This window comes from Poecilia formosa, unplaced genomic scaffold (genome assembly GCF_000485575.1).
Source record: "Poecilia formosa unplaced genomic scaffold, Poecilia_formosa-5.1.2 Scaffold415, whole genome shotgun sequence".
In the NCBI taxonomy this organism is placed as follows: Eukaryota; Metazoa; Chordata; class Actinopteri; order Cyprinodontiformes; family Poeciliidae; genus Poecilia; species Poecilia formosa.
Genome location: NW_006800354.1, coordinates 125691 through 153173, shown reverse-complemented (window position 1 = coordinate 153173; position 27483 = coordinate 125691). Strand labels below are relative to the sequence as shown.

Here is a 27483-nt window from a genome sequence, read left to right as displayed (position 1 = left end):
ACAGACCAGACCAAAACTACAATTTAGATCTGAGCAAATTTATTAAGAAAAAAAAAAAAAAGGCATCATTTTATGTAGATTAAGAGAATTATTGATGTGCACCGGACACCCCGTCTCCTTCTCTCCAGTGAACCAGATTCATATCAGTTTTGAGATCCTTCCAGAAGGTTGGCACGCCCTTTTCATCAGGTCTGTCCTGTCCGCAATGCGGGTTTCAGAACAGACCGTCACTGGTCTGGGATGGACCTTAACCATATGAATCGGTTCTTGGAGAGGCAAAGACACGAAAGGAAGCATTGGAGATGTAATATGATAAGCATGGCATCAGTAGTCGAGGAATGATTGAGGTGTATTAAAGGTATTTGGGAAGATCCTTCTCCACCACCTGGAAACAAAGAAAGAGTAAAATGTCATCTGGGAATCTTAAAGTTTCTATGAATAATGAGACAGAAATCAAGTTAGTTTGTTCAATGTTTGCCACTTAACACAAGTTGGTGTAAAGGGAAGTTTGATCAAGGTTCCTGCAAGTCTGTCACAGCTCAGATCAATTCGCTAATAGAGGGAAGGATTTTGTACGTACACTTGGATCGTCCAGGGGTCCGTATCTTTTCACCACCTGTCCCTCCCTGTTGATCAGAAACTAGGTACAAAAAAGAAAAGAAAACAAAAAGTAACTTAGCATGAGCTTTAAAAAAAAAAACACACCAAACAGTTAAGTAGTAAAGTAGTTTCTTATTAATTTAGAAAAAAAAAAAGAGAAAACAAGGTCAAACAATCTAAACTGTTAGTTGGGATTACCTTAGTGAAGTTCCACTTGATGCTACTGCAGGATTGAAAATAAAAGGCATGTCAGAAAAATACTTTCTCATTTGATTGACCTTCATTTCAGCTTAAATAAATCCCTGGTGCTAAAGTTGATTTTAAGATGCATTGTAATCTGCAGCTGTGATTAACTGGTCTCCAACTTTTACAGACTAGTGTCTTACTTAAATATTTTTTTTTTATCAACGTACTTTCCAAAGGTCCCCTTCCCGTTGGGCTGCTCCTTCATCCACTTCCACAGCGGGTGAGCGTTCTCACCGTTCACTTCGATCTTACTGAACATGTCGAACTGAGCATCGTAGCCCTGGGCGAACTGCTTGATCTGAGTCTCGTTACCCGGCTCCTGCAGTTAAAAAAAACCAGAAAGCAAACGGATATGACGGAGACCAGTTAGTTTTAAAAAAACAAAATCAATACACAGTAAGGCAAGACAAAGTTTGAGTTCCTGGCCCATCGGAGCCAGGCAAGTGTTTAGCACTGTGTCAGCTGTGGAGTATGGTGGTGGTGGCATCATGCTGAGGATCTGTTTGGTGGACTATTGTTAATTTCTTCAACTTCAACTCTAATCGATAGATGGTTGAAACGTGGACACAGTGGGTGTTCTAATGGGGCAATGACGACAAACAGATCAAAACTGGTTTCAACATGGCTAAAGCACAATATCATCAACGCGCGCGCACACGCGCACACACACGCACGCACATACACACATGTACACACACCATCGCATGTTTGTTTAAAATTTGTGGCCAGGAAACCAACCAATTGAAATCAATTTAAATATCTAGATTCAAATAAAAAAAATCGTGCTTGTTGGCTGCTACAAAAAGCATGTTGTTGTACTGCAACTTCCTGGAATTTTTTTTTTACCAAACATCAGGTGGTTAGTGTTTGTGTTTAAGTTTATATAATTTTGATGCAAGGTGGACTAGATGAAGCCCAAAATAAATTGAAACTGGTGCTTCCAAGTCATGTTTTCAGAAACTGCTGATTTTGTGTCAGATTTCTTAAAAAAGAACAGATAAAAAAAAGAAGTTATTAATTCCCAAACTATAAACTACAATGATGCTAATGAAGACTGTGTGAAAGTTGCTGACCGGTACTGTCTGCCACAGAACAGACCTGAGTCACAAAAATATTATTATATTTCTTTCATGGGCTGAACCTACACTTACTTGAAGGTATCTTTCTCCATTTACGTTCTTATATTACACAGAGCTTCATAAGGCTGGCAGCTTCAGGATAATTCTGCTGACTAACAGGCAGAGATCCAAAACAAACACATTCATAAAAGCCTTACCTAGTAAATGCCAGCACTGTCCCCAGCGGGAAAACACTTACATCTGTAACTACGTCTGCGGTCGTGTAAATTGTAAAATCTGTTATCAAAGTCTATTCGTTTTAGCATGAATTATTTTATTTTTTTCAGGTCGTAGTCCAGCTTTGCATCAGTAAAATACGATTTAAGTTAATTTAAACTTACCTGGTTCCCAAACTGGTTGGATGGGAAGGCAAGGATGCGTAAACCTCTCTCAGCGTACTTGGCGTGCATCTTAGCAAGCTGAGAGTAGTTTACAGGAGTTTTACCTCATTTAGAGGCAACGTTGGTGATGATGACAACATTTCCTCTGAAGACACACAAAAAAAAAACACATTAAAGAAAGATACTGTAGCTGTCACATTAAAAGAGAAATGATCACAATCAGACTTACCTGTACTTCTCAAGGGACACCAAATTCCCATCGATGTCTGTTGCGTTAAATTCATAAATGGACGTAGCTCTCTGCCAGTCCTCGATGGGGGTAGACTGTTGGGGGGGCAAAAAAGGGGTTAAAATGATATAAGAGCCACGTCAGCATTTCTACTTCGAATTACGTGCAAATGGGGATACAAATACTGAAAAAATAGCAAAGTTATGAATAAAAATTAGATTAAGATTCAGCATTTAAGCCCTAATTTGATTCCGTCTTACCATCGCCTGCAGCAGGACAGAGAGCAGCACTGTGCACCCTGTCAGGCGCATGATTGCCTCTTACTTTGTTCCTCTGAAGACAGAGAGAACAATCAGCTCTCTACGCCTCGCGATCTGTCACTAAAGCTTACAGCCTCAGACTGACGCAGATAGAGCGCACACCAGGTGGTTCACAATCTACCAGGGGGCGGGCGCAGATTTACAGAAATGATAAGCTGTGACTCCTTGGTTCTAAACAAATAAATCCAGATCAGAAGGGCACATGTCCAGCAGTCCATAGTTCAAAGTTTTTTGATAATCTTGGGGGGGGAAACTGAGCTGCATGCGGCCCCCGGGGCAAAGAGCGGTGGTCAGAGCAAACACACTCAGACTGTTTGTGTAACGCGATTTAATTAAAAAAAATCTAACTGGAAACCAGACACGTTTGGGGAACACATGCAAGTTGAAGAAGTTCATCTGAGTGCCAGAGCTTAAAAGCAACCAAATCATAAGCCTAGACAACAAAAGAGTGTGTGTTTCCAAGACGTTTTAAAGCAGCGTTATGCAAGCTGATGTGGGAAATCTCCAGCGTGAGTGCCGAGAAAAACATTATTCAATAAAAAGCAAAATGACCTCGATTTGGTAACATGTTCAAAAGATTTAGAAGGATTTTTCTTATATCATGTTCAAGCAAGTTTGTGTAATATTCACCCTTTCCATAACAGTAATTTACTAATACAGAAAAATTCATACAACTGGAAATGTTAGTTATACTGTTATATTTTCTTCAGAGACTTTGAAAAACTTTTTTTCATTCCAATTCCAATTTATTCCATCAAACATAACTGCGATAAAACACATTTAAATGTATGGTTGCAATGTGAAAACAAACAAGGGTATGAATGTTTTTTTTTAAGCTGTGATTCAGTTATGCAACATGACAAACGGAACATGCAGCTGTGTTTTTAAATGATGCGGTTATCAGCGGTGACATGACCCAGAGGGCAAGAGGGATATTGGCTTGAGTGTCATGAAGTATAATCTTGTTACTTTGAATATTTGTCCGAACCAAAGTACACTGTCTGTGCAAACTGTTTATAGAGAGGAGCAGTACAGGGGTGTTAGCCAGCTAGGGAGCCCTTGAATGCTAATCAAAGGCTCGCAGCATGACGACACTAAGAAAAACAAGCTAACAGAAATATGATGTTACAGCTGTGGAGGTTAGCTTGCTCATTGTTAAGCAAGTTTGACAATCTCGCACACGAAAACACATCACGTATCAGAGTTTTACGTTACCGTTGTAGATAAAACAAAGTACAGTATCAGCGCCAACAGCGACCCAATGCTCGCCAGAGTCCCTACTGCAAAAATAACATATAAGGGTCTCATTTTGGGCAGTTTTGTATAAATACGGGGTCCAACTCCATAGCAGCTGACCGTGACTGACTCCGCCCTGCTGAGCGATATGTTGTGAAAGAGCTGGAGAGGGCGGAGCAAATTGTTAATGTATTATTATTATTATTATTATTATTTATTCATTTAGCTAACGTTAGCGTTAACGTCGCCGCCATATTGTGATAGTCATGAGTTATTTTTGTTGCAGTAAATCCAAAATTGTATAAAAGCCACTGGCGCATGCTATTTTAAAAGCAAGATTTTACGTAACACCATTTGAATATTTTTTCACAACAATATTGCAATAATAATCATTAATATTAATGCCATATTATGGCAAAGACCATGACCCTGATTTTAACTAAAACTGAACTGAACAAAGTGCATTGTGGAGCTGTATAAGAGTTTTCTGTATTACAAGCAATAGATAAATATAAAATTACTTGAACGTGAACTTCTGTGAGCCTTTTAACCAGAAAAAAACATCCGTATATGAGAAAACAAAACAAGATACCGTTTCCGTTGGGGAATTAACACGACGCTGCCACTCACAATATGGCAGACGCACTGGCCATGTCTATGGCACTGGCGATTCATGTCTCACAGCGCGTGACGTCATTACCCTGCGTTGGTAAACGAAAGCGTGTGTCGCCTTGTCTAAGACGAGGATCAAAATTGTCATATCCATTTAAAAAACTTAATACTTTTTGATCATTTTGTTCATTTGGGCTATTTAAGGCGGTATGGATGACGAGGAGGAAACTTACAGGTTGTGGAAAATCCGCAAAACCATCATGCAGGTGCGTTAGATTTGAAAGTTATCTTCCTTAGCATGTTAGCTCGGCGAGTAGCTTGTTTCAATGAAGAGCTCTTCGTGGTGATGGAAATCCTGGTGTTTCATAGAGTTTTGTACTCTTTTTTTCTTGCTGACATTTAGCATTTTCAGTGTAATACAGTAGCAACCTATCAAAAATAAAGCTTGAAAAATGAATAACAGATTAACTAACGATACAGTTTGACGTAAATATTCTCGCTGTAACGTTCCTGGACTCCACTGACTATCATTATTTGAATATAAGCTTATGCTAAAAGTAAGAACCAGTGATGGATAAAGTCTATATAGTGGGACTGTCAGACAGGACAAACCTGCTCTAAATAAATAAACAAACTAACGTTGCTTCTGATTCTCCCACAGCTCTGCCATGACAGAGGCTATTTGGTGACACAAGACGAGTTGGATCAGACTCTGGAGGAGTTCAAGAGTCAATTCGGAGACAAGCCCAGCGAAGGTCGACCCAGACGTACAGACCTTACGGTGCTGGTGGCACATAATGATGATCCCACAGATCAGATGTTTGTTTTCTTTCCTGGTAAGGTTTTGCTTTTACCGTTCAGTCTTTAAACGGTACTGTGCAAAGTATTTGATTTACTTTGAAGGATTCAGAAATTGTGTGTTTTATTTAAGCAATTTTGAGCAAAAAAATAAATAAATACAAAATTTTTCTTAAATTACTTTGAAGGTTTATGTTAAATATTATTTTACTTCTTACTTTTAATCTACTTTTTGTACATCATTTTAATATTTTTAGATTATATTTGCTTCCCAGTATCAGCACAAACACACACTGTTAATTTGTAACCCTCTAGTTATGAATTCATAATGGCTTTTGCCAGCATAATAATAATAATAATAATAATAATAAATGATCATCTTGAAATTCCTTCATTTTTTTGTATTAGAAGAACTACAAAATGTCTTTTCCTTTATATGTTCTAGCTAAAAAAAAAAGTAGAAATCAGGAGGTCAGAGCTTGGTAGAAAATGGTCTAGTTGACAAAAAAAAAAAACTAAATGAAACTGAAGTTACATCCTTTACATATTTCAAGTGAGAGAAGAAATCTTAAGAAGACTTGAACCAGAAACTGAGATATGCGATACTATTTTTTATTTTTTTTGCAAGATTTATCTCATATTCAGTGTCAAACTGTCCGATCAGGTGTAAACAGTTCTAGTCTTTTCCTGAGAGAAAGACGCAAAGATATTCAAGTTCTAACTTGAACAGGAAGAAATGAGGCACAGTGATTGCAAATATTACTGCTTTATTTGAAATTTCATCTGATGGGTGAAAGAGCTTCGTCTTCATCGTTTTGTCGTCCCCACCAGAGGAACCCAAAGTGGGGATAAAGACCATCAAGATGTACTGCCAGCGGATGCAGGAGGAGAACATCACCAGAGCCATCATTGTGGTTCAGATGGGCATGACGCCCTCGGCCAAGCAGGTGAACAACTCTCACACTCGTGCAAACGCTTCACGTGAGAAGGTTTGGAAAAGTGACCCTGTCCTGGATGTTTTTCTAAATCTGTTTATCGATATTTGTTGCAGTCTCTAGTGGACATGGCACCCAAGTACATATTGGAGCAGTTTCTGCAGCAGGAGCTGCTTATTAACATCACAGAGCATGAGGTAAACAACAATGAGTTATTTTTATTTTTAACGTGAACTAAAAACGACGATGGTTTCAATTCTGCATCCTGTCTCTGGCTTTCAGCTTGTTCCTGAGCACATCGTCATGACGAAAGAGGAAGTGACTGAACTTCTAGCCAGATAGTATCCTGATCGATCCTCCTCTGCAGTTTGTGTTGCAATGTGCCGAGAGGTTTTATGCTTTGTTTTCTGTTTGTGCCTTTGTTCTCCTTAACCCCTTTTAATTTAGCAAGTTAAAGGAAAGCCAGTTACCAAGGATACAGGCCGGAGACCCCGTGGCTCGCTACTTTGGATTGAAGAGAGGACAGGTAAACATAGACGAGCACTATGCATTAAATACGAGTAGAAATAATCTGTGACATCTGACTGGGGAAACTCCAGCAAGGTGACAGGCAAAACCAAGCATGCAAATTCCCAACCAGGTAGAAAGATCGAACCATAAAAATAAGAAATGCATACACCCGAAAGCGGTTTTGACATTTAAACAACTGCATAAAGGGTTCAGTCAGTTCTGTAAAAATGTTTTTCTCACGGGTTCAGCTGCAGGCTAACAGCGCTTACCTCAAATGTTCTCATTATCAGATTCACTTCAAAATGAACTCTCTGTTCACTGGAACTTTTATGAGCAGCACAGTTGTCTGATTTGAATAAATGTTTGGACAAATGCAAACATTTGTCCAAACAAATGTAACATCAGCAGTGTTATGGAAACATCATTAAAAAAAAACCCAAATGGAAGCTGTTTTTGTGAATTTCACAGGTTGTGAAAATCATCCGACCCAGTGAAACTGCTGGCAGGTACATCACCTACAGGCTGGTCCAGTGATGGACAGGTACGCAAAACAACTTTTAGGACATTACCCATTTTAAAAATCTCTAAGCCATCCATTTGTATTTCAGGTCTTTCCGTTTTGAGTTGCAGAGTCTGACGCACGTCTCCGTTTTGTTTTCCAGTTCTTCTGAATCGACTTTCAGGACCGCTGAAGTCCACTTTTTGCTTGTGGATGGAATTTCTCCTTGTTTTTAACTTCTTTAGATTCCATTTTTATTTGTATTTACTGATTTTTGTAAAATAAAGTCAATTCAAATATGGTTGCCTGAATCTTTAGTTTAGAGCAAAGTTTTACCGGTGTGCAGAGCTGTGTCAGAATGCAGTGCCTACCTTCTTTTTCCTTTTAAAAGGCATGCTGCTGCTGTCGTAGGCTGGAGTTTCTAGTGCTCTGAATTTTTTTTATTTTTTTTTTTATCTCGTCTCACATGCACTTCCTCTTTACGCCCTTCCTAAAACCAGATTAGTGACATCATGACGGGGGCAGAAACTACGCTCTTCCTCCATTGGTCCCCTATTCTGTTGGGTGAAAATTGCCGAGCAGAAATACACAAGTAACATTTCAAAATAAAAATCAATTTTTATTAGAACAAATCAGGCATTCAGTGACAGATGAAAAACATGTCAGAAATTGCTAAAGTTTAAAATTTCACAGCACTTTAAAAAGGCAAACTGTTCAATAGTTGAACTAACTACAAACTTATCTGACCGATATTCACACTAAGTTTATAGAACTACAAAAATGCTGGAAAATAAGTACAAGTAAATCAAACTTCTTGAAGTGATAGTTAATTCAAAGAGCAGAAAGCGTGCAGAAGTTTCTCTGCCAGATTCATGACCTTTTACAAAAGTGGAATAAAAACTCGTTTTAGTCATCGTACATCCTCGACTGACTTTAATGTATAAAAACAATTTTATTTATTTGTATCTTGCAGACGTCCAACTCTGTTGGTTTAATTTAAAATCCTGTGATCAGACAAACTCGGGCTCTGTGTCCCGCCTCCTCGTCAGCGGTACGTTCTTTCTGCACAGGCAGGCCAGCGGGACGCCCGACAGGCTGGCTACGGGGGACCTCAGCTGGTTGTTGTTGGACTGGTTCACGTTGAGCTCAGCCAGTGAGGTCGTCACTTCCTGCTCTGCTGCTGCTGCTGCTGCTGCGTCTTCCTCCGGCGGCGCGGTCTCCGGCACAGCGGGAGGCTCTCCTTCTCCATCTCCTTCGGGGTTGTCCTGGTCCTGCTCCGGGTCGGTGTGGGTGGCGGCGTGGCCGGACAGGTCCAGGCTGTCCCTGTAGCTCAGCTGCTCGTCCTCCATGCTCACCACGCTCTCCTGCTTCATCAGCCTGCCGGAGCTGTGGCTGCTTTCGTCCAGCTCAGAGTCGGAGTCGGGGAGCTGTTCGCTGGAGCCCAGTGATCCCAAAGAACTTCCTGGATTAGAAATGAGCATCAAAACTTAAAAAAAAAAAAAAACCTTGCCTACTCAGAGAGGATTTCAAAGATTTCAACAGATTTGAGTTTATGTAGAAACTCACCGCAGCCCTCCTCCTGCCTGTCTGAGTCTGGCTTGTTCTGGTCGTCTTTGCTTCCATCCTCTTCTCCATCTCCAGTGCTTTCCATCTTATCTCCAACACTTTCCTGATTGAGTGAGGTGACGGGGGGGATGTTTGAGAAATATGCATCTTATTTAACACATATCACATGAGACCATCTTAAAATAGTTTCAACTGAACAGCTACTGGGTTTTCCAACCATATTTATATTGTTTACAAAGATGTTTATGTGCATTTCAAATGGAAAATTGACACAACAGATGTAAAGTTGATCAACTTTCTTTGCTCCTTAAAGCAAGGAAATAAAAATTGATCATTCAAACTAATTTCCAGCCACACCATGAATGTCCTCAGAGTCGGTTGAGGCAGAAATTGATAAACTGGTAAAATATTGTACCTTTATATTTAAAGACCAAGTAATTCATGCAAACAAAAACTAATTTGACTGATAAAATAATATGTAAACACACAACTATTACCTTGAAGTTGTATTTCTGTGGCCGGCTGGAGCCTGGAGGACCACAGAAATAATTCTGGTGGGCCGGATTTGGCCCGTGGGCCTCGAGTTTGACATATGCTTTAACGTTTTCAATAGATTGGTTGGAAAATATTTTAAAACTGCTTCATGTTTTACATTTCCTCATGTTCCAGCAAACTAATGTATTTAATTGCAATTTTATGAGACGTCACTCTTCGAATTCTAAATGCTACAATTAGGAACGATGTCGGAAGTTTGTATCAAGAGAAAAGAAACATTTCTAGGTTTACGGATACTTATGTATTGGCCGGAATATTTCCCAGTACCCACCTGCTGCGTGGAGGTAGATGTGGAGCGCGCGATTTTGTTGGTGTGGGAAGTTTTCGATTGGAATATGGAGGAATAGAAGACGATGAGGGCCTCCACAATGCGGGCCTGATGAGGGTAGTCCACCAGAGAGGACAGGGATATTGTGGCCCCGGTGGGACGGGGACGCATCAGGGAGGGCCCAAACACAATACCCAAGTTGCTGGGGCTCATCTTGTTGTCCTCCTCCAGCTCTGCAATCCTGGATCAACAGAAACGTAGTCGGTGGGATCGCCTGGAAACTAGTGGTTTTATTTAGAGCTGAAATGATTAATCGAACTGATCGTGATAAATCGATTGCTAAAATCATCAACGGATTTAGCAATCGATTAATTGTTAATTGGAGTGTAAAGACTTAAAAAAAAAAGAAATTTGCAGAAAAGAACAGTAATTAAACCAAAATTGTACAAATACATACATTTTGCATTATAGAGAAAAACCCAGAACTCCTAAAATGTTTTAGCTCAAATTCTGTAAAGCAAATCTATTAAGTACCTTTTGGTTGTCCAATTAGTTGTTTAATCCAAAAATTAAACATATTAATCCTACATCACTGTGTTGATGTCCAAATCAAGCAAAAAGGACAAAACTTGAAAAGTATTGAAGCATTTTTTGCTGTTCACTAAAGGAATGCCACGTTGTTGCATTTAGGCAATAAAATGTTCATCTTATTTTAAAAAAAGGAACTGAATTATTTACTTGCATTTTTTAATGCTGTATAAAAAAAAGGCTAAAATAAAAAATCTGCGAAATGTGCAAATCAAATTTTATCCAATTAATCGTCAAAAATAATCGATAGATTAATCGAGAGCGGAAATAATCATTAGTTGAAGCACTAGGGGTGCCAGCTGACCTTCGAAGGTGGCGAACGATGTACCGCAACGTAGCAGAGTTGGGCTTGGGCAGATCCTTCACCAGCTCCTTCAGACTGTCCACCAAAACGAGGACTTCCGGGTCCGAGTCGGGCCCCAGGTCCACCAGCTCGGGCCCCCGGACCGCTACGGGGTTGGTGCCGCTCGATTCGGCCTCCTCTCCCTCGGGCGCGTCTCCCTCGCTGTGCAAGCTCTCCTTGGCCAGACCCATCAGCGTGTTGTACAGACGGAAAGGCATGATGGGCTCCGGTAGCTGGAGGCAACAGGAAACAGACGCGCAGAATTCAGATAACGTGGAAACGAGGACGACTGAAACTAAACGCAATGCAAAATGAGGCCCAATCTTCTTTTAACAGTCTCTTGAGGTTCCTACACTGGAGCAAGAGTTGAGATTTATGCAAAACACATCTATACCCAAGTTTAGCTTAGCGGTTTAAAAATTGCACTTTATTATGTTTTTAAAATTCAACCGACTTCTAGCCAATCCAGGGGAATAAAATATACACAAATTTTAATCAAAATGATTTAATACAGAAAGATATAAAAAGTAAAAACTATCAAATTTGGCAAGTTCAAATATTCAGCAATCCTATGGATCTAATGTCTTAACATTTTACCTCCGGTAAACAAACTATGAGAGACTAGAAGAAGTGATGAAGCGTGGGAACTTGTTCCAGGATGCTGCGTTTACCTGTCTGAGGTAAAGTTTGAGGACGTTGCTGATGTCATGTGGCGAACACTGAGACAGCTCCACCAGCTCCTTGCCGTTTTCGAAGGCCTGACAGAGTTTCTCCACGCGGGTCTTCACGCCGTTCACCCTGTAGATGCCCTGCGAAGAGGAAGCAGCGGTTCACGGCCGACACTTTGACACCGGCCCAAACGTCTTGAACGGAGAGACCGGGAGCCTCCTCACCTTCATCTTGAGGGCGCGTCTCTCGATCTCAGAGATGCACTTCGTGATGATGAAGGGGATGCCGTCGCTGGCGCAGCTCGCCACCTGGGTGAAGTCCCGGCCGAACAGCTGCAGGCGGCCCTGCAGCTTCTTATGGCCACACTGGATGGCGAGGGTCTCCAGGCAACGCTTGTGACACGACAGGAAACACTGGGAGGGGATAGAGAAATTAATCAGCCTGAAAGTTTTGGGGGTTGTTTTTTAACCGTGACTGATGCCCCCTCAAAAGAAGTGCAGAAAAAACCAGAAGTGCTTCTACTTATAGTTTAGAAAACTGGAAGCATGCAGAGGCTCATTCAGAGCCTCATGGTGATGTATGGAAAATGTTAAAGTAAACGTAGCTGTCACTGCTGCACAATAACGTCTGAATATTTTAGACATGGCTCATGTTTAAACTGAATCCATTCACACAGTGGGGAAAATAATCCTTGTAAAACAATAACTGAGGCGCATCTTTAATTATGCTTCATTTTTTAACGATCAAATGTGTCAAAACTTTTAATCATTAATTTACAACGTCCCGTTGTAAATTAATGATTTACAACGGGATTAAATCAATTAATTTAATCCCGTTAAATTAATTACATTAATTTAACGGGATTAAATTAATGTAATATAATGTTGTAAATTAATGGAATATAACTTTGGCACTGAAATATAACCCTGGCATTAAGACATTGTCTTTAATGTCTTTAAATTTATCTTGTCAATGATGATGATATCTATTCATTTATTTAAATTACATTTAATTAACATGAATAGGATTTTATCGTGTGTCCTCCAACACATTTCACCCCGTTAAAAAGTTTAAGGATTGAGGTCATCATTTTATAAAAAAAATAAAATACATAATTTACAGACGTTAAAACAGTGTATTAAAGTCTGTGCCACTTTTCCTCAAAAGAGTTTGAGAAATCAACACAGATAGATTACCTTGTTGATTTGAAAAATAAAGTCTAAAAGAACTCCTCAGAAAATACAATTGCATAGAGCTTTTGCAAAATAAATAAATGAATAAAGTCCTGATGAAGGACTCACTTCCTCGCACTCAGCCCCCTGGAAGTAAACGTAGCTGTCACATTCCCGACACTTGGCAGGAGTCCTCAGCTTCCTCAGCTTGTGGGTCTGGGCCGCTTTGGACAGGCCGATGTTCCGGAAAGGTCTGGTGGAGACCACCACGTCTGGATCCATGCCGTTAATATCTGCACAGAACCGTCGTCGTCACACACAGAACAGCAGAAGTCGACCACAGAAAGCGCAGTGGAAGGACGATCCTGTGCTAAAACGTACTTGGAGTTTCAAACGATGAAACGTTTCCATCTTTCTCGTCTTTCTCATCCGTCTCCTCGTCGGACGACATCGTTCCAGTCGAGGACGTTCGAGCCATTTTGGCAATGTCGCCTAAAAATTTAACAGTTCAATGTGAGATTTTTATTTTTTTATAATTTGTAAAACCAGATGTTTATAAGTCGGCACATGGAAAATGAGCTTTCAAAGGGCTTATTGGTTTGTTAGTGGAACGGTGAAGAGGAAATCTTCAGGTTGCTGTCAAAACTGTTCACCAAACCAAATTAGTGACTCACTTGTGCTGGCAGTGGGAGAATCCAGCCCTGCGTCCACCATGCTGTCATTGCTCACTGTTGAACCCCAGGATTTGTGTCCCTGTCCTGGAAAAATGAAAAACAACAGAATGAGAGGAGGAGCAAACATTGAAATAGCAGCTTAGCTTTAAAGCCTTAATAACGACGTCCGCGGTTCTCAGAAGGCATTGCTTACTCTTGCGTTGGGCCTCCGTCTCTGCAGCAGAAGGATCCACACTGACGGTGGGACCGTCAGTCTGACTCGTGTGGTGGTCGGTGTTGAAACTGTCGTTTCTCGGTCTGTGGCCGTGACTGAAATCATTTCATACATTTGGTTTAGCGTTTTATATAGATGTCTGTTCAACAAGTCTGGAGCTTTTCCTTTCACCTTTTCAGATTTTGTCACAGATTTTAATGTATTTTAGTGGGATTTTATGTGAAAGAAAGAAATTAAAGTTTGAATTCAAATCCCCTTAGTTGGAGGGGGAAAAAACATCCTGTTGCTCTCACAACCTCACAAGTTGCCTAATTTGTCTTTTCATTAAGCATGAATAGGGAGGCTGGTCTCAGTTGTGATATTCAGCAGTCTCCTATGTGTCAAACTCGAGGTCTGGGGGCTAAATCCGGCCCGCCATGGCTGTTTATGTGGCCCTCAAAACTCCTCTGAAGACACGGGCAAATAAAGAGACCTTCAATATAACAGCTGTTATTTTGTCAAATCAAATTACTTGTTTCTGGATAGTTTCAAATTACATCAGTGTGAAAAGATGCTGCATTTTCAGAAATACTCCCCAGATACAGCAAAAGCCATATAATTCAAACAGTTTTGTCAATATGTAGTTTTATTAATACATTCTGCTACAACTAGCTCTTGAAATGAAAAGGAATTTGACACCTCTGCTGTAAGGTTTTTTTTTTTGTTTGTTTGTTTTGTGTGAGGCGTTTGCTCTGAAAGAATCCCCCACCTGGACGATGAGCTGGTCGGGGAGTACGTCTCAAACGAGTAGAGGATGCCGGGCTGCTCGGGCAGCTGCAGGTCTCGTACGTGGGCCGCGTACTGCTGGCCAGGGTCGTACAGCTTACTGCTCTCACACAGGGTCTGGTAGTGGACGGGAAGCGCCACGGTCTGCATGTGCATGAGCTGGTAGTAGGAGATGGTGGCCTGCAGGACGAAGGACAGAAGGTTAAACACACTTCAGCGTCCGCAGCAGAGACGAGGCGGCAGAGGCAGGACTGGTTGTGCGCGTTCTGACCGATCGGAGCGTCTGGTCGCTCTGTTTGATGACGTCCTGAAGCTGCCGCAGCACCGTCACCTTCGTGTGCTCCAGCTCCAGCTGCTGAGTGGTGGCATCTGCAATGCATGTTCTATAGGTGGCCTCCGCTTCGACTGCCTGTGTAGACGTGGAAACACAAGTTTATGCTTTAGCTTCTCTAATAGGTATATCGCATCACACAGCTCAAAAAAGATGTTCAAGGTGCATCTGTAGGAAGACGGATGTCTGTTGTCATGTAGCTGTAGAGGTAAAAGTGTGAATAAATTAAGAATATTCATGAAGACCTTGTTGCGAGCCTCTTCCTCAACACGCTTCTTCTTCTCCACAGACTTTGCAGTAGACCCTCCTCCCTCCTCTTCGGCTCTGCAGGCCGCCGTTTTGGCCTTCTCGTACTCCTCGCAGCGGACCATGTAAGCTTGCTTGGCTTTTCGCAGATTTGCCTCGCACTCCAGCTAACCGAGAAAAGTCATTTTCAGTCGCAAGTTGAAATCCAAACCAGCTACATACAGTTCAAAACAAAACAGAAAAAGGCCCTACCAGTTTTCTCTTTGCCCGAATCCAGAGGTCCTTGATGTCCTTCCGCTTCTTCTCGTGCTCCTGCTTGCGTTGCAGCAGCGGCTGTGTGGGGAAGGCCAGACGTTAGGTCAAGGGTTGGATCGAGAGCGAAAAGCAGAAGCTGCATTTGTCATGCAGAGACCTGAATGAAAGTCTGATTGTGCAGAGTGGTGTTGGCCTGCTGCAGCCCTGCGCTTTGCTCCTGGTCCTGCTCCAGAGCGAGAGAGTAGATGGAGTAGAGGGGCATGTGGGGCTGAAGGGAGAAACACAACAGTTCATATCAGTGAAAGAAGATTTAACTATACCGTCAGAACTTTTCCGTAGCGATTTTTGATATTTGGAGATAGGAAGAATGGGATTTACGTGTATTATGCTGTGTTTGCAGGACTGGTATAATCTCTGAAGGCCTTTGGCGAACTCCGCCTCTGTAACACAAGAGTAGCAAAACCTGTTGGCACTGTAGCTCCCCCTTGTGGTGGTTGAAGGATATGGAGACTTAATTCCACACAATGTAGAGAATTGTATTGCTTCACATTGAGTGATGTAAATCTGGTACAGCTAATGATTTCATAAAGAATAAAAACCGAAAACAGCCAATACCAAATCTACTCTTGTTGTTCTTATGTGTTGACAGATTAAGATTTGTAGCATAGCTTGCTACTTTTAAGAGATTGAAAAAGTAGTTGCTTAAAATATTTCTGATTTTTAACTTTTTTTCACTTTATTTTTATAGTAGAACTTGCAGTAATGACGTTTGTCACTCATTGCCTAAAGAAAATTTGCTAATAGTTGCAGCAGAATTTTACGTCAAAGATGTGATCCCTGAATGTAAACATCTACAGTTACTCACAGTAATATTAAGACTTAGTACATCTGATCGGGATTTATAAAGTAACACAACTAAACTTGAAAAATAAGTCACGCATTTGCATTCGGCTGCTTTTATACACAGAATAAAATACACATAGGTTTTGCGCACTTACTAGTTGGACAACTGCTGAAGATAGCTGGTTGAAGTGAAATTTATTTAAGAGCATCGTAGTAAAGGGAGCTAAATAAAAATCTTTTCCTTCCACTTTCATAATGTTCCATCATGTAAAACCCCCCAGAAAAACACATTGAACTTTGTGGCTGTCATGTGTGAACTATTGTAAAGTTCCCTGTAAAGTACTTTCACAAGCCAGTGTGACTTCTAGATAACCAGAAAACAAACTTGGAGACAAAAAAAAAAAACAAAAAACTTTTCTGTTCTTTAAATTTCCATGCAGGACATTTGTCCTCTGATAGCCTCAGCTCGAGGCATTTCCACTCACCCAATGTGGTTCTCTTTTCCACATAACTTATCAGGTCCTTCATGTACTTAGAAATGGATTTGGCGTAGACCAGAGCCGAGTCCACACCTCCCTCACTGCGCTGGAGAATCACATCCACTTCCTCAACTCGGCCTGCGGAATGACACGCAAACGCTCGTCAGTCAAGGAACTCAAAACAAAATAAATTGTTTTTCCTACCGACTTTGATTTGATCTGAGCCTCATTCTGGCATGCCTAGGCTTGAAGTAGTTTTTGTAGTGGTTTCAGGTAGAAGATTTTAAATCTCTCAGTGCTGAACATTTACTTTAGTTGTTGCCAGTTTTTTTTTGTTTTGCAATTCTTTAAAGATTTTTAATCTTGTATGACATTTACAAGACATGAGCAACATGAAGGTTTCTTCAAGTTAGAAAAATCATTCCTTTCCACTGTTGCCTCACACAGCATGTCTGGGTTTTTTAAGAATATACTTAAAAATACTTAATATTACTAAGACTCAAACTTCTGGGGTTTGTTTAACATTAAAAACAGATTCAATCTGGTCCAATCAGAACTGGGAGCTGCAGGACGGCTTCATGAAGCATCAGCATGAATACAAATTGAACAGAGTTGAATTTGAAAAGTAAGGAAGTAAAAACCCAAACAATGTATATATTTTTTTTATAGTTATAAGAGACTTCATGGATGCAGAGCAGGACCAAAGAGCAGAGAGAGAAGGAGGAAGCTCAAACCATCTCTTCCATCGATCATATCCCCAAGTCCAACGTCTCCATACAGCCAGGTCGACATTAAAAGGAGGTCAGAGGTGAATGAGGCGAGTTGGGTGTTCTTGACAACAACCCATTGTGTCATCCATGTTACTGTGAAATATTGCATCTGCTGGCCAGAAATTGAGCTTTTAGCTTGTCATATCAATCATAAAACTGTGATAAACAGTCTTTAGTCAGAGGCTTCGTTGTAAGACTGACTGCTACAGGAAGTCCTTCCTGTCCACAGAATCACCGTCTGAAGATCTTTGGCTGAATTTAGTAACAACATTTAACTTCCCTTTGGGATCAATAAATTATCTTTCAAAGCATTCAAACAGTAGGAGTGTTGAAAATCTGTGGGCTGTGGTATTCAACCCAGCAGGGGGAGACCAACAATATTTCAGGCTGGAGTCGCATCAGGCTCCTTATAGGGGTTTGGGTTGATTTTACGCAACGTTAATTTTAGCAGTAATTGGAGTGGAGGAGCTCATCACCTACCGTTGTCATGCAGGTCACTCCTGAATTGACCCCCTTCTACTCCCTGACCTGCTGCAGCATACAAGTTCTCCATCGACTGAAAACAAAAACCATTTAGAGGTGAAACTTTCCAGATTATGGTTTTCATTAGGGACAGGAGTAAATCTGTTTAAGTTGGCAAGTAGGATGTAATGGATTCAAACTCACTCTGCTTTTCTCTGTGGGCAGCAGGGAGAGCAGCGTGCTGCTGTCCACCTCCCCCATCAGAAGCTCAGACACACTGGAGAGGAAGATACAGGTGCATTTCAGTAAGTTGTAAAATGTTTGTTTCTGACAATTTTATTGTAACTCACCACAAATGAAACCAAAAAGAAGAAAACAGCTTTTTTTTTTTAAGTGACGCAAAAGTGTTATGGTCTGACTTGTCAATTGTCCATAGCTCTGCCTTAATAGAAATTAATGTCTCTTTAATAATAATACTCATTCTCAGAAATTATATTTTAGGGTCAACTGTTATAAGGCTGCAGCTACCGATCATTTTAGTGAACAATTATTCAATCCATTAATCTGACAATTAATCGGAAGAAAAAATTGCCACATTCTGCATTTCGCCACTTAAGTCTTAGTACAAAATTAGATACAAAACAAGTCAATTTCTTTTTTTTTATAATATGTAAGAAAATAAACACTTTATCACCTAAAAAGCAACAAGAGCATTGCTAAGTGAATGCTTGATCAACATGTGAAAAGCTCAGCTCTTTTAGGTCGATGTAATGTAGTAGGGCTAATTTTTGGATTAACTGATTAATAATTTGTCTAGCAATGAGAAGATGCTTAACAAGACATTTTTTTAAACAGAATTTGAACAAAATTAAGCTAAAAACTATGCCTCTTCAGGATTTCTGTGAAGAGCAAATTTACAGACAAATGATTTTTTTCCCTTAAATGTAAAAAGTTATATATTTTTTGCACCATTTTGGCCCAATTACTGCTCTGATATTCATTCAGCAAATTCTCTACTTTTGAGTCTGTATACTCCAGTTAATAATTAATGTATCACTAAATTAGTTGGCAATTAATTCAGTTGTTACAGCCATAAGCTATAATAATAGCGTAACTCTATACAAGATTAGCTTTTTTAACAGAGTTATTTAAATACAGCACACTTTTAATGATATTCCCATTTATTGATGGGAATATCAATGAATGGGTAAATGATATTAAACGACACTGTAGCAGAGGTGTGGAAACTACGGCTCAGACATCATGTTGGTGTTGTGAACAGCTAAGCTTTCAGAAGAGAAAAAAAGGGAAGAGGTTGGAGCCTAATGTGAAACCTCTGCAGGTACAGCAGAGACAGGAAGTGACAAAGATAAAAAGTTTTGAACCAAGTCACCTCTATCAGGTTCAATCATTTTTCTGTGAAATCAATGAGCTTGTTTCCTTTGAAAGCGGGGTTGTCTGTCATGTTGGACAAACAGCAAAAGCACAAAGTACTCCATGTTCGAGTTGTTTTGTTGTGACAGAAAGGTCGGAGGGAGAGCGGAGGAGGGAATGAGGAAACAGACACGTCAGGCAGATTTCAACTGCCTCTTGCCAGCTCACTTCCTCCTAAAACTGACGGCTGTCTAAACCCTGAAACGGCACAGACACGTCGCACTCTTTTCACCGGTTTATTTTTTTACGAAAATTAGCAAAAGAAAAAAACAAAAAGCACAAACTAATCTCGAGTCATTTTTAAGTCACTGATTTGATCTGGTTTCCTCCTGTGCATTAGATTTCCGGTGATCATTCTCACATCGTCTCGTTGCTTCAGGCTGTGCAATCTGTGCCGTTAGAGCTCAGGTAGTCAACAAAAGTTTCAAGTTTTGGTTTTGTGACGGTAGATGAAAAAAAACAAAAAAACAAAAAAAAAAAAAAAAAACAAAAAAAAAAGCCACTTCCTGTTTTCAGCTTTGGCTCATGCAAATGTGTCACCATCAAGCACTTCTCTCTGCTTCCCAACATCAGACTCTCAGCTCACTACTACACACCTACACACACACACACACACACCACTAGAGTATGTCAAATACGTGTGGACACCGTTATGAAGCAAGAACGTTATCTCCAACGGCAACAAACAGCAGCTTCACTTACGGCTGCTAAATATAACCTTGCTGCACTTACTTGCTGCTGAAGGCGACTGCAATGGTCTCGATGGCCTTCTCAAAGTCTTTCTTGTCCGTCTCGTTGGACGCCTCATAGTGGAACCCTGAAGCAACATCCAGATGTTCAGGTTGCAGCAGTTTCCCCCAGCACATTGAAACCCTCCTCCGCCGTCTCCTCACCTTTGACCTTGGAGATGAGCTTCCCAGCAGCAGTGAGGATCTCCACCGTGTTCAGCAGCGGGTACGTGTTGATGACCTGACGCAGGTTTCGCAGCACCTCTCCCAAACACTCGTGTGCCACGGGCCGCTGGCTCTCCTTACCTGTGTGAAGGAAGAGCTGGGTGAGACAAGCGCATAAAAAGACGGCAGGAAAAAAAAAAAAGAGACGGTGCCACAGATTGTGAATGTTTCCGTTAAACAATCAGCATCTCTGAAGGAGCCACTTACAGATGTATTTAAATCTGGTAAAGGCTTTAACTATTGCTGCTCCATGATGTAAATGTACACCGTAAAAAGAAGAGATGCAAGCAGGAGGATTATTGGTTTTATATTCACTGTAAAAATGGAAAAATATCCACATTGCAGCAGAGAGCCTTTAGTTCCCTACATTAGTTCCCATCATTTAGTTCCCATCTTTAAATGGGAGTATAAACCATTGTCCTGTCATCCTGTGCGTTATATGGATTAAGCAGAGCTTAATTACAGATTAATATTGTCAGGTCGCAATACTACCCAGCTGCTGCTGAAGCAGCTTTCTTCCTTAAACTTCATCATAAAAGTACATTTCCTTCCCTCTGGCTGTTGAGACCAATCCTCTTTAATCACATTAATCACAAAAATGTGTTTGATAATTTGGATTCTGAATATTTTTTCAAGTTCAATTTTGTTTACAGAGATTTGATAATCCATTTTATTTATGGTTTCGGTTATGTATGGGTTTTATTCCTGTTTTATTTCTTGTTTTTGGTTGCTGTGTTTTATTTTGGATATTTAAAATATTATCTTCCTGGTCAAGTGTTTAGTTTGTCTTTGATAGACATTCTTGTATTCTTATGTCATTACCATTGGCTTCAAATATTACTAAAAGTTGCGTTCTAGGACAATTTATTGTGCAGCAAAATTTGTTGTGACCGGTCTAGCTGAGACTAATGTGGAAACGTTTAGACTCTAAACCAAAAGAGATTTAAAAATTCATTCTGGTAAACGTTAGCAATGCGGTAAATGACATTTTATCTCTGATTGGGATTTTGGTTTAAAGCCAATAAGACAAAATAGAAAAATGAAAAACATTGAAATATTTTTAGCTCTAAAAAGATGCTGGCTGTTCCACTCCAAATCCATTTTCTACTTTTACTTTCTGCTGTGAGGAAACATTGGATGTGAATAATATCCACCAGCGGGAGGTGACTCAGTTATTCTCGTCTGATTAGGGATTATAATCCGTCAGTCGAACCAAACAGGGATCAGAATCATTGAAAACAAGATGCAGTACAAGATTGGTAGAAAATATACAGTTGGATTCAATATTTCACTGCAGTACATATATATTTATACCCAACTATCCAGAAAAATGAATTGATACTGGCAAGTGTGCTGGTACAAAATGGTTGGCTTGTGTGTAGGAAATGAAAGTAGGCTGGGATAAAATAGCAGCAGTCTGGCATGAAAACGGGGCCATCAAGAGGCAAACCGACCTGGAGCTTCTCTAAAATCTCATGATCAACAGGAAATGAGACATGAATTAACCGATTAGCATAAATAACAAAATAAACAGCATTCTGTTCAATTATCTCCAGCTGAGCTGAAAGGTCCGACAAGGAGGAGCATTAATTCCCACGGTTATCGGGACAATCCGTCAATATGACGACTGTAAAGTCTGACCTTTATCAGAGAGTAGAAAGACGAAATCATCAAGGAGTTTTCCACAATTCATGTTGAGGACACAACAAAGAAGAAGAAGTTGCTCTGATGAGACCGATTATCATGTGGCCTACAGGCAAACCCAAGATGTGTGAAAATGACAATTTTTGTAACGCCGACAGGGAAGCTGCTCATAGCTGATGGAGAAACTGCTTTGAGCTATAAATCTAGAATGCAAAGAAAATTATTTTGTTTTTTTTTCCTCAAGATGCATCAGTTCCTTCCAATTCGCATACAGTACTAATAAAGTACATTAAAGCTTGTGATTGTAAAGGCAATTTAATTCATACAGCACATTTTCAGCTCAAAGTGCTTTGTAATGAGAAAAAAAAAGCAAATATTTTAAAGGGAATCTCGACGGAACAAAAAGACAAAACAAAAAAACCCCAGCTTTCTAGCTTAAGTTCACAACCAAAAAAGCCAAGACAGCACATTTATGAGCCAGCTGAGTGACGGCAATCGCTTTATTTCCCTTTCGGCTAAAAAGCAGACAAATTCCCTGGTCACAAGGTGTTGCAAAACAAAGTGCAGTCAGTGTGACTAAAGTAAACAAAAGGTCAGCTTTAATCCCAGTGAAGTCACTACAGCCTGCTTAATTGTGTTCTTCACGCATTTAAGCAACCCCCCTTTCTCTACCTAGCGCAGCCTGCAGCTGGAGGAGCCAAGGCAGCAGCTGAACCTTCATTCTCCCACAGTCTGTCAGACGAATTCAGCCAATGGCGGAGGAGCAACAGGTGACCCAGAAAGGAACAGTTTTGCAGCAGTGCCACAGAGGATGTGGCCCTTTCTCAAGATTTGCAAGATTAGTCTTCAGCTCTGGCAGTCTGCTGTATCTGCTTCCTGTGGCTCACGAAGGCAGGTCACCTTGATCGCAAGTGAAAACTAAAGAAAAACCCCAAAGTGGTACCATAACAATAAAATAAAGAGCTTTGTAGTAGGAGTAGAATTATGAGAGTCAGAGTGACGGTGATGTAGGTCAACCAGTCAGAGGAGGAAGTGTTCAACGAGGCCTTTCAGTCTCCGAGTTATCCATCATGGCTTCCTGTTTAGAAAGCCAACATGGGTGGAGAGCGTGACTTAACAAAAGATAGCAGGAGACAGAAAAATATTTCAGGATCTGCCATAAATAAATATGTTGTAACTAGATTACGAAGAAAGCTGGATGACGGACCGGGACGTTTTGCTTGTGTAAAGCCGGTCCACTGCGGGGCTCTGCTCCATCGCAGGCCGTTTCAGGCTCGGCTGCGTCGTGCAGGAGGGGCACAGAGTGCACGAACACGGCTGCAGTAAACAAGAAGCTGGCTTCCTGCAGGAGACAAGAGCGCGGTCGCGTCTGTGGGCGCAGCGGAAGCGCACTCGTCAGCTCGGAGAGAGGAAGCTGCACACGCAGGCTCCGCCCGCCGCTGCTGTCACTCACATAAAGCACACGTGTTTGGGCTGATGTAAGATGGACAGGAGGGCCTTCCGACGGATCGCTCGTGAGAAGCTGTCAAAAGTCACCAAAAACAGCATTGTCCTGCTTGAGAACTCCCCCTCCCTCCTCCCCCGTGAGAATAAACATACCTGTCTCCACAATGACACAAAGATGTATTTTGTCTGCCCCGACGTGAAAACAGACAGTATTTCATAATATTTCATGCTGATTAGAGCACAGGAAGCGGATATACAAAGTTAGCTCCAATAGAAAATCTCCAAAATGTTTGGACCCCTCTCTCTCTTTCTTTCTTTGCTCGGGGGTCTGCCTCTTACCCTCAGCCAGCACGACATCCTTGAGCTTGTCCACGGCCTCGGCGAAGCGCGCCACGTCCCTCAGCAGGGCAGGGATGTCCTCCACCTCGATCACAGTGCTCTCAGGTACCTCGGACTGGGGGGACGGGCTCAAGGCCCCCTTTCCCTGACCTTTAGTGTGGACCCACGATGGCAGCGGGAACCCTGAGGAGACACGGAAACACAGGAAGGTCAATTTTGTCTGAAATATTTCACCTCCGAGACGTTCTCAAGAGAGTAACTCCTTAGAGACGGTTCCAAGTAAGCTCCTCAAAGTGCAGACAAACTACCCTCAAAATTATGGCATAATTGAAGAATATGCCACATTCGCACACATCCCCCCCTGCTCCCTCCCTGTTGTTGACACAGAGGGCCACGCCTTCAGCAGCCAGGTGTGTTGACTTTAATGAGACACTGTGTGGAAGTGAAGGTTGTTTTCGAGGCGGACCTGCGGCGCTGGCATGTCGACTCAGAGCGGTGGGCCTCTTCAGCGTCTGGACGGGGGACGGACAGCCCACCCCCTGCATGGCGGCCAGCTTGGCGTGCTGGGGGCTCGGGGTCCCCGGGCAGGACAGGGACGAGTCCTGAAAGCCCGCCGCGGTGGGGGTGAAGCTCGAAGAGGTGGCGGAGGAACAGGGCGAGGAGGAGAGGGTGGCGTCACCCGCATCTTTCCGAGGCTGCTCCTGGAGAATGGACAGCTGGGAGAAAGAAAGACAGATTTTAAGTTTTCCGCTGGAGGCTTGACCTGCCGATTCCAGTGGTTTTTCAAAAGGATTTATACCAGATGAAAGAGAAAGAAATGCTCCAGGATTGCTTTTGTTTTTAATCGAAACATAAAGGGAACAGCATTCCCACTCATTAATTCCTGCAATAAGCTGCTTTTTCTTGGTCAGTTAAGTTTTAAATAAAAAACGAAATGAAACAAATTAAATCTGAGAAATGCGTTTCTTCCGACTGGGAGTGTTATTACTCAGCCAGAGTTCTGATTGAATCTGATCTGAATCTATGAAGGTTGAAGATTAGGGTGATGGCAAGGAGGCCTTCCCACCTCCAAGACCTGGAGCTCATCAGCAAAGATAAAACATGAAAAATATTAGTGGAAATGTACAAAAAGCTGCTCCACAGTTATATGAAGGTTTTTAAGTTGCAATGCAAAAAACTTTTGCGAAGGTTACACAGCAGAGTACAACATTTTAACATGCCAGTCTAAATGAAATGGAAAAACAGACTTCTTTTTTTTAAATGATACCCTTTGAACATCGTCTTCTCCTCTTGTGGGAAATCTCCGTCTCATTTTCAATGTGAAACAAACTTCTTGGTTAAATAATCATCATTTTGATTCTAAATTTATCAAGTGTCTGACTAAATTTGGGCCCAACTTTATCTGAATCCGTCTACATTTACATTGTTTAATCTGTTTTTACACTTATGAAAATGAACCGGACCTGTTCATCTTTAAAAGTACCTTGAGAAAACCTTTGGTGCGAATTCAACATTCATCCGATTCTTAATGGAGTAAAATACGCATTCAAAGCTCGATGCATTTGAAGCGGTAGTTCTGTTCAATTTATTGAACGGGAGAGAAAAAGCATTGAGCCGTTTTAGTATCTGATCGAGGGTCAGTGACCGTTGAGGCTCCCTGCAGAGAGGAGTGACCTATGATGGCCTCTGCGGCCTCCTCCTCCTCCGCCACCACTAGCACCAGCAGCAGCAGCTCTGCTGTTGGTAAACACACATAGGAAGCCTTTCACAAGATCCTGAGTTGCGTTGTGCAACACTTCCTGACTCCAAGCTGCGTCGGGTGTGGCAATTTGACACACAGTGTCGAATGTCATGATGGTTGGAGAGGCCACATTGGAAATTCCCCCCAAACGAGGCGCAAATGAGACACACTGAACAAATTTAAGGATTAATGTCAAACACATTTCTGGTCTGACCAAAAACATCTCGGGCAGACGCAAGGAACCAGAATACGGCACGGATCCGGATGGTGTTGAACAGAAGTAGTGTCCTACCTGTTTGAGCCATATGTTGTGCTTGTTGGGCAGTATGTCCAGCTTGTCCTTGCCTTTGGACTCTGCTTTCTTAACTCTCTGAGTGGTGGAGTAGGGGTTGTAGCTGTTTTTATTGTTACGCTTCAGCATTCTTCTCAGTCTAACTGCAGTTTCAATCCACTTCTGAATGCAGTCGCTCAAGGCTAGCGCAAAAAAAAAAAACTGAACGAACGAAACCCACAAGAGATGAACTTCCTATGCAACACTTAACCAGATATGAGCCAATGTGAGATCAGGTGCCAGTGAGCGCATTTTGCCCTCATGACACTGCGTTTTGGTGATTGCCTACAAGAAGTTGACAGTTTGTCAACCTGAAGACACCATGCAGCCAGCAAAGCAGAATTTTTTTTTTTTTTAAAAGGTGGGATTAGGTGTTAAAAGCCCCTCCGCTCTCACATACAAATAAAATCACCCCTGGTTTGGAGATCCGTCCAGCCTGTCCCCTCCAGATGAAGGTTATCTTACTCTACACACACACACACACTAACACACTCACAAGGGAGAAACCAGAAGTGATGCGCTACTCACAGACGCCGCGCCGCTCTGTGGCCCGGGGCTTCCTGCTCGGCTCTTCTTTGAGATGGACGGCGTCTTGATGAGCTCCCGCGGTTTCTTCCTGAACATCTTCAGAGTGCCCTTCCCGTCCATCCCGACTTCTTTGAGTTTGACGAACAGACCCCCCACCCACCCCCCGACTCGCCACTTGTTCCGTCTGCCGCTGGCGTTCAGCGGGAACTCTGTGCCATCCGGACCAGCTCTGAGGCACGATAACTGACTGTGCGTCTTCCTCCTCCTGTTGCTGCTGCTGCTGCTGCTCATCGAGCCGCGCAGGCTCACTGACGCACAGAGACGCACGGCTGGGCTCACCGCAAAACTGCGCGCTCCTGGCATCCGCTCTCTGCGCACGCGTGGGCGTGGGGGGGACACAGAGGTGTATTGCACCTGCTCTACAGACTTTCAACGGGAATATCTCAGCCCAGAGGCGGATTTGTCCCATGGGTGTGAACCGATGTGATGGAGGGGGTTGGGGGTGCTCTCTCTTTCTCGCGCGCGCTGCAGTTGTCTCTTCGCTTCACAGCAATTAGTTCATCCTGGCACAGGTGTGCGTGTCCCACACGTGACCCGAGCTGCGTCACCAGCGCGAGACGTTAAAACGAGTGTTATCAATGCAAACAAGATTGTTACTACCAGTGTGAAAAATGCAAATTTATGGAGCTCAGGAAGACCCCGCTAAACTCGGGCTACAAAACTCGACCTCTGGATAAAAGCGTGTTGTGATAAAAGCTTTAAAGGTCAAATAGTTACTTCAAAACTGTCTGTGAAAGTGATTAAATTTGCTTGTTGACTTTAAATAGTATTCAAATTATACATATTGCCATTTTCCCCGTTTGATAATTAGCTTTTTAGGAAATGTAACGTTTTTCGGGAATAAGGGAGCTAAATTGCAATAAAATAATCTAATTCCTCACACTATCAATTCAGCTGTATATCCAAAATCTTTGTATTGGTCTCCATTTCAATGTATTTTTTGTTCTGGAATACGATTTTAGCTCTAACTTACCACCTGGTCGTAGCTATCGGTGTCGTAACCACACTTTTCATCGTAAACCACCAGCAGGAGATAGAAAATGAACCCCAAATTTGAAAGCAGATTCGAAATGACTCATTGTGGGCGAAGTAGTGGCACATGGTCGTGACCGTTTTGCTTCTTTAAAGGCATTATACTAACAACCTGAAACGGTCGCTAAAAGTTGCATATTCCCCAAATAAGACAAAATAGATTATTTTTTTTAAATAAAAAAGCTTGTCAAAAGTGTGAACAGCTTTTATGTTCTCCTTATTGTAAATTACTTTAATCAAACATGCACAACTTTTAGTTTTTCTTTGTCCCCAGACTCCCCACACACTTCCTTTTCTATTGTTTCTGTGCTTCTGGCCACTGTCAGTATTT

The 27483-nt window shown here is 41.7% G+C and overlaps 3 protein-coding genes across 6 annotated transcripts; 1 reads left to right on the top strand and 2 right to left on the bottom strand.

Annotated features, from left to right (window-relative positions):
• Nucleotides 1–17: 17 nt before the first annotated feature.
• Nucleotides 18–7854, bottom strand: gpx4a (glutathione peroxidase 4a). 3 transcript variants are annotated; one of them, XM_016663351.1, is made up of 7 exons: nucleotides 7816–7854; nucleotides 2535–2629; nucleotides 2306–2450; nucleotides 1014–1165; nucleotides 799–823; nucleotides 581–640; nucleotides 18–385 (listed from the first exon to the last, which is right to left on the bottom strand). In XM_016663351.1, exons 1-7 carry the CDS (start codon nucleotides 7837–7839, stop codon nucleotides 353–355), a joined length of 534 nt encoding a protein of 177 aa, XP_016518837.1. In that variant the 5' UTR covers nucleotides 7840–7854; the 3' UTR covers nucleotides 18–352. The 3 variants fall into 3 exon arrangements, with proteins under 3 accessions (XP_016518837.1, XP_016518836.1, XP_007576795.2); XM_016663350.1 differs by lacking the exon at nucleotides 7816–7854 and adding an exon at nucleotides 4070–4213; XM_007576733.2 differs by lacking the exon at nucleotides 7816–7854 and adding an exon at nucleotides 2795–2974.
• On the top strand, nucleotides 4774–7746 carry polr2eb (RNA polymerase II, I and III subunit E, b). The gene is made up of 8 exons (XM_007576734.2): nucleotides 4774–4968; nucleotides 5364–5538; nucleotides 6332–6447; nucleotides 6552–6632; nucleotides 6718–6776; nucleotides 6883–6961; nucleotides 7414–7486; nucleotides 7608–7746. Exons 1-7 carry the CDS (start codon nucleotides 4912–4914, stop codon nucleotides 7477–7479), a joined length of 633 nt encoding a protein of 210 aa, XP_007576796.1. The 5' UTR covers nucleotides 4774–4911; the 3' UTR covers nucleotides 7480–7486; nucleotides 7608–7746.
• A 188-nt stretch (nucleotides 7855–8042) lies between the features above and the next one.
• On the bottom strand, nucleotides 8043–26625 carry arhgap45b (Rho GTPase activating protein 45b). 2 transcript variants are annotated; one of them, XM_007576731.2, is made up of 24 exons: nucleotides 26061–26625; nucleotides 23927–24176; nucleotides 23461–23643; nucleotides 19972–20112; nucleotides 19811–19895; nucleotides 17849–17921; nucleotides 17663–17738; nucleotides 16419–16550; nucleotides 15469–15530; nucleotides 15248–15358; nucleotides 15088–15168; nucleotides 14835–15002; nucleotides 14530–14667; nucleotides 14242–14438; nucleotides 13473–13588; nucleotides 13280–13363; nucleotides 12987–13097; nucleotides 12735–12898; nucleotides 11658–11846; nucleotides 11436–11573; nucleotides 10726–10997; nucleotides 9837–10074; nucleotides 9011–9113; nucleotides 8043–8906 (listed from the first exon to the last, which is right to left on the bottom strand). In XM_007576731.2, exons 1-24 carry the CDS (start codon nucleotides 26421–26423, stop codon nucleotides 8455–8457), a joined length of 3927 nt encoding a protein of 1308 aa, XP_007576793.1. In that variant the 5' UTR covers nucleotides 26424–26625; the 3' UTR covers nucleotides 8043–8454. The 2 variants fall into 2 exon arrangements, with proteins under 2 accessions (XP_007576793.1, XP_007576794.1); XM_007576732.2 differs by lacking the exon at nucleotides 26061–26625 and adding an exon at nucleotides 25494–25994.
• Between the last annotated feature and the right edge of the window lie 858 nt (nucleotides 26626–27483).

What these genes read in the sequence shown, in the direction of transcription:
- polr2eb (XM_007576734.2), top strand. Translation starts at nt 4,912, where the DNA reads ATGGATGACGAGGAGGAAACTTACAGGTTGTGGAAAATCCGCAAAACC. An exon ending in TGACGCCCTCGGCCAAGCAG is followed by an intron (nt 6,448 to 6,551) that starts GTGAACAACTCT and finishes TATTTGTTGCAG; the next exon opens with TCTCTAGTGGACATGGCACC. An exon ending in TTGGATTGAAGAGAGGACAG is followed by an intron (nt 6,962 to 7,413) that starts GTAAACATAGAC and finishes TGAATTTCACAG; the next exon opens with GTTGTGAAAATCATCCGACC.
- arhgap45b (XM_007576731.2), bottom strand. Translation starts at nt 26,423, where the DNA reads ATGCCAGGAGCGCGCAGTTTTGCGGTGAGCCCAGCCGTGCGTCTCTGT. An exon ending in ACAATCAGACTTTCATTCAG is followed by an intron (nt 15,169 to 15,247) that starts GTCTCTGCATGA and finishes TTCCCCACACAG; the next exon opens with CCGCTGCTGCAACGCAAGCA. An exon ending in TTCATCGTTTGAAACTCCAA is followed by an intron (nt 12,899 to 12,986) that starts GTACGTTTTAGC and finishes GGTTCTGTGCAG; the next exon opens with ATATTAACGGCATGGATCCA.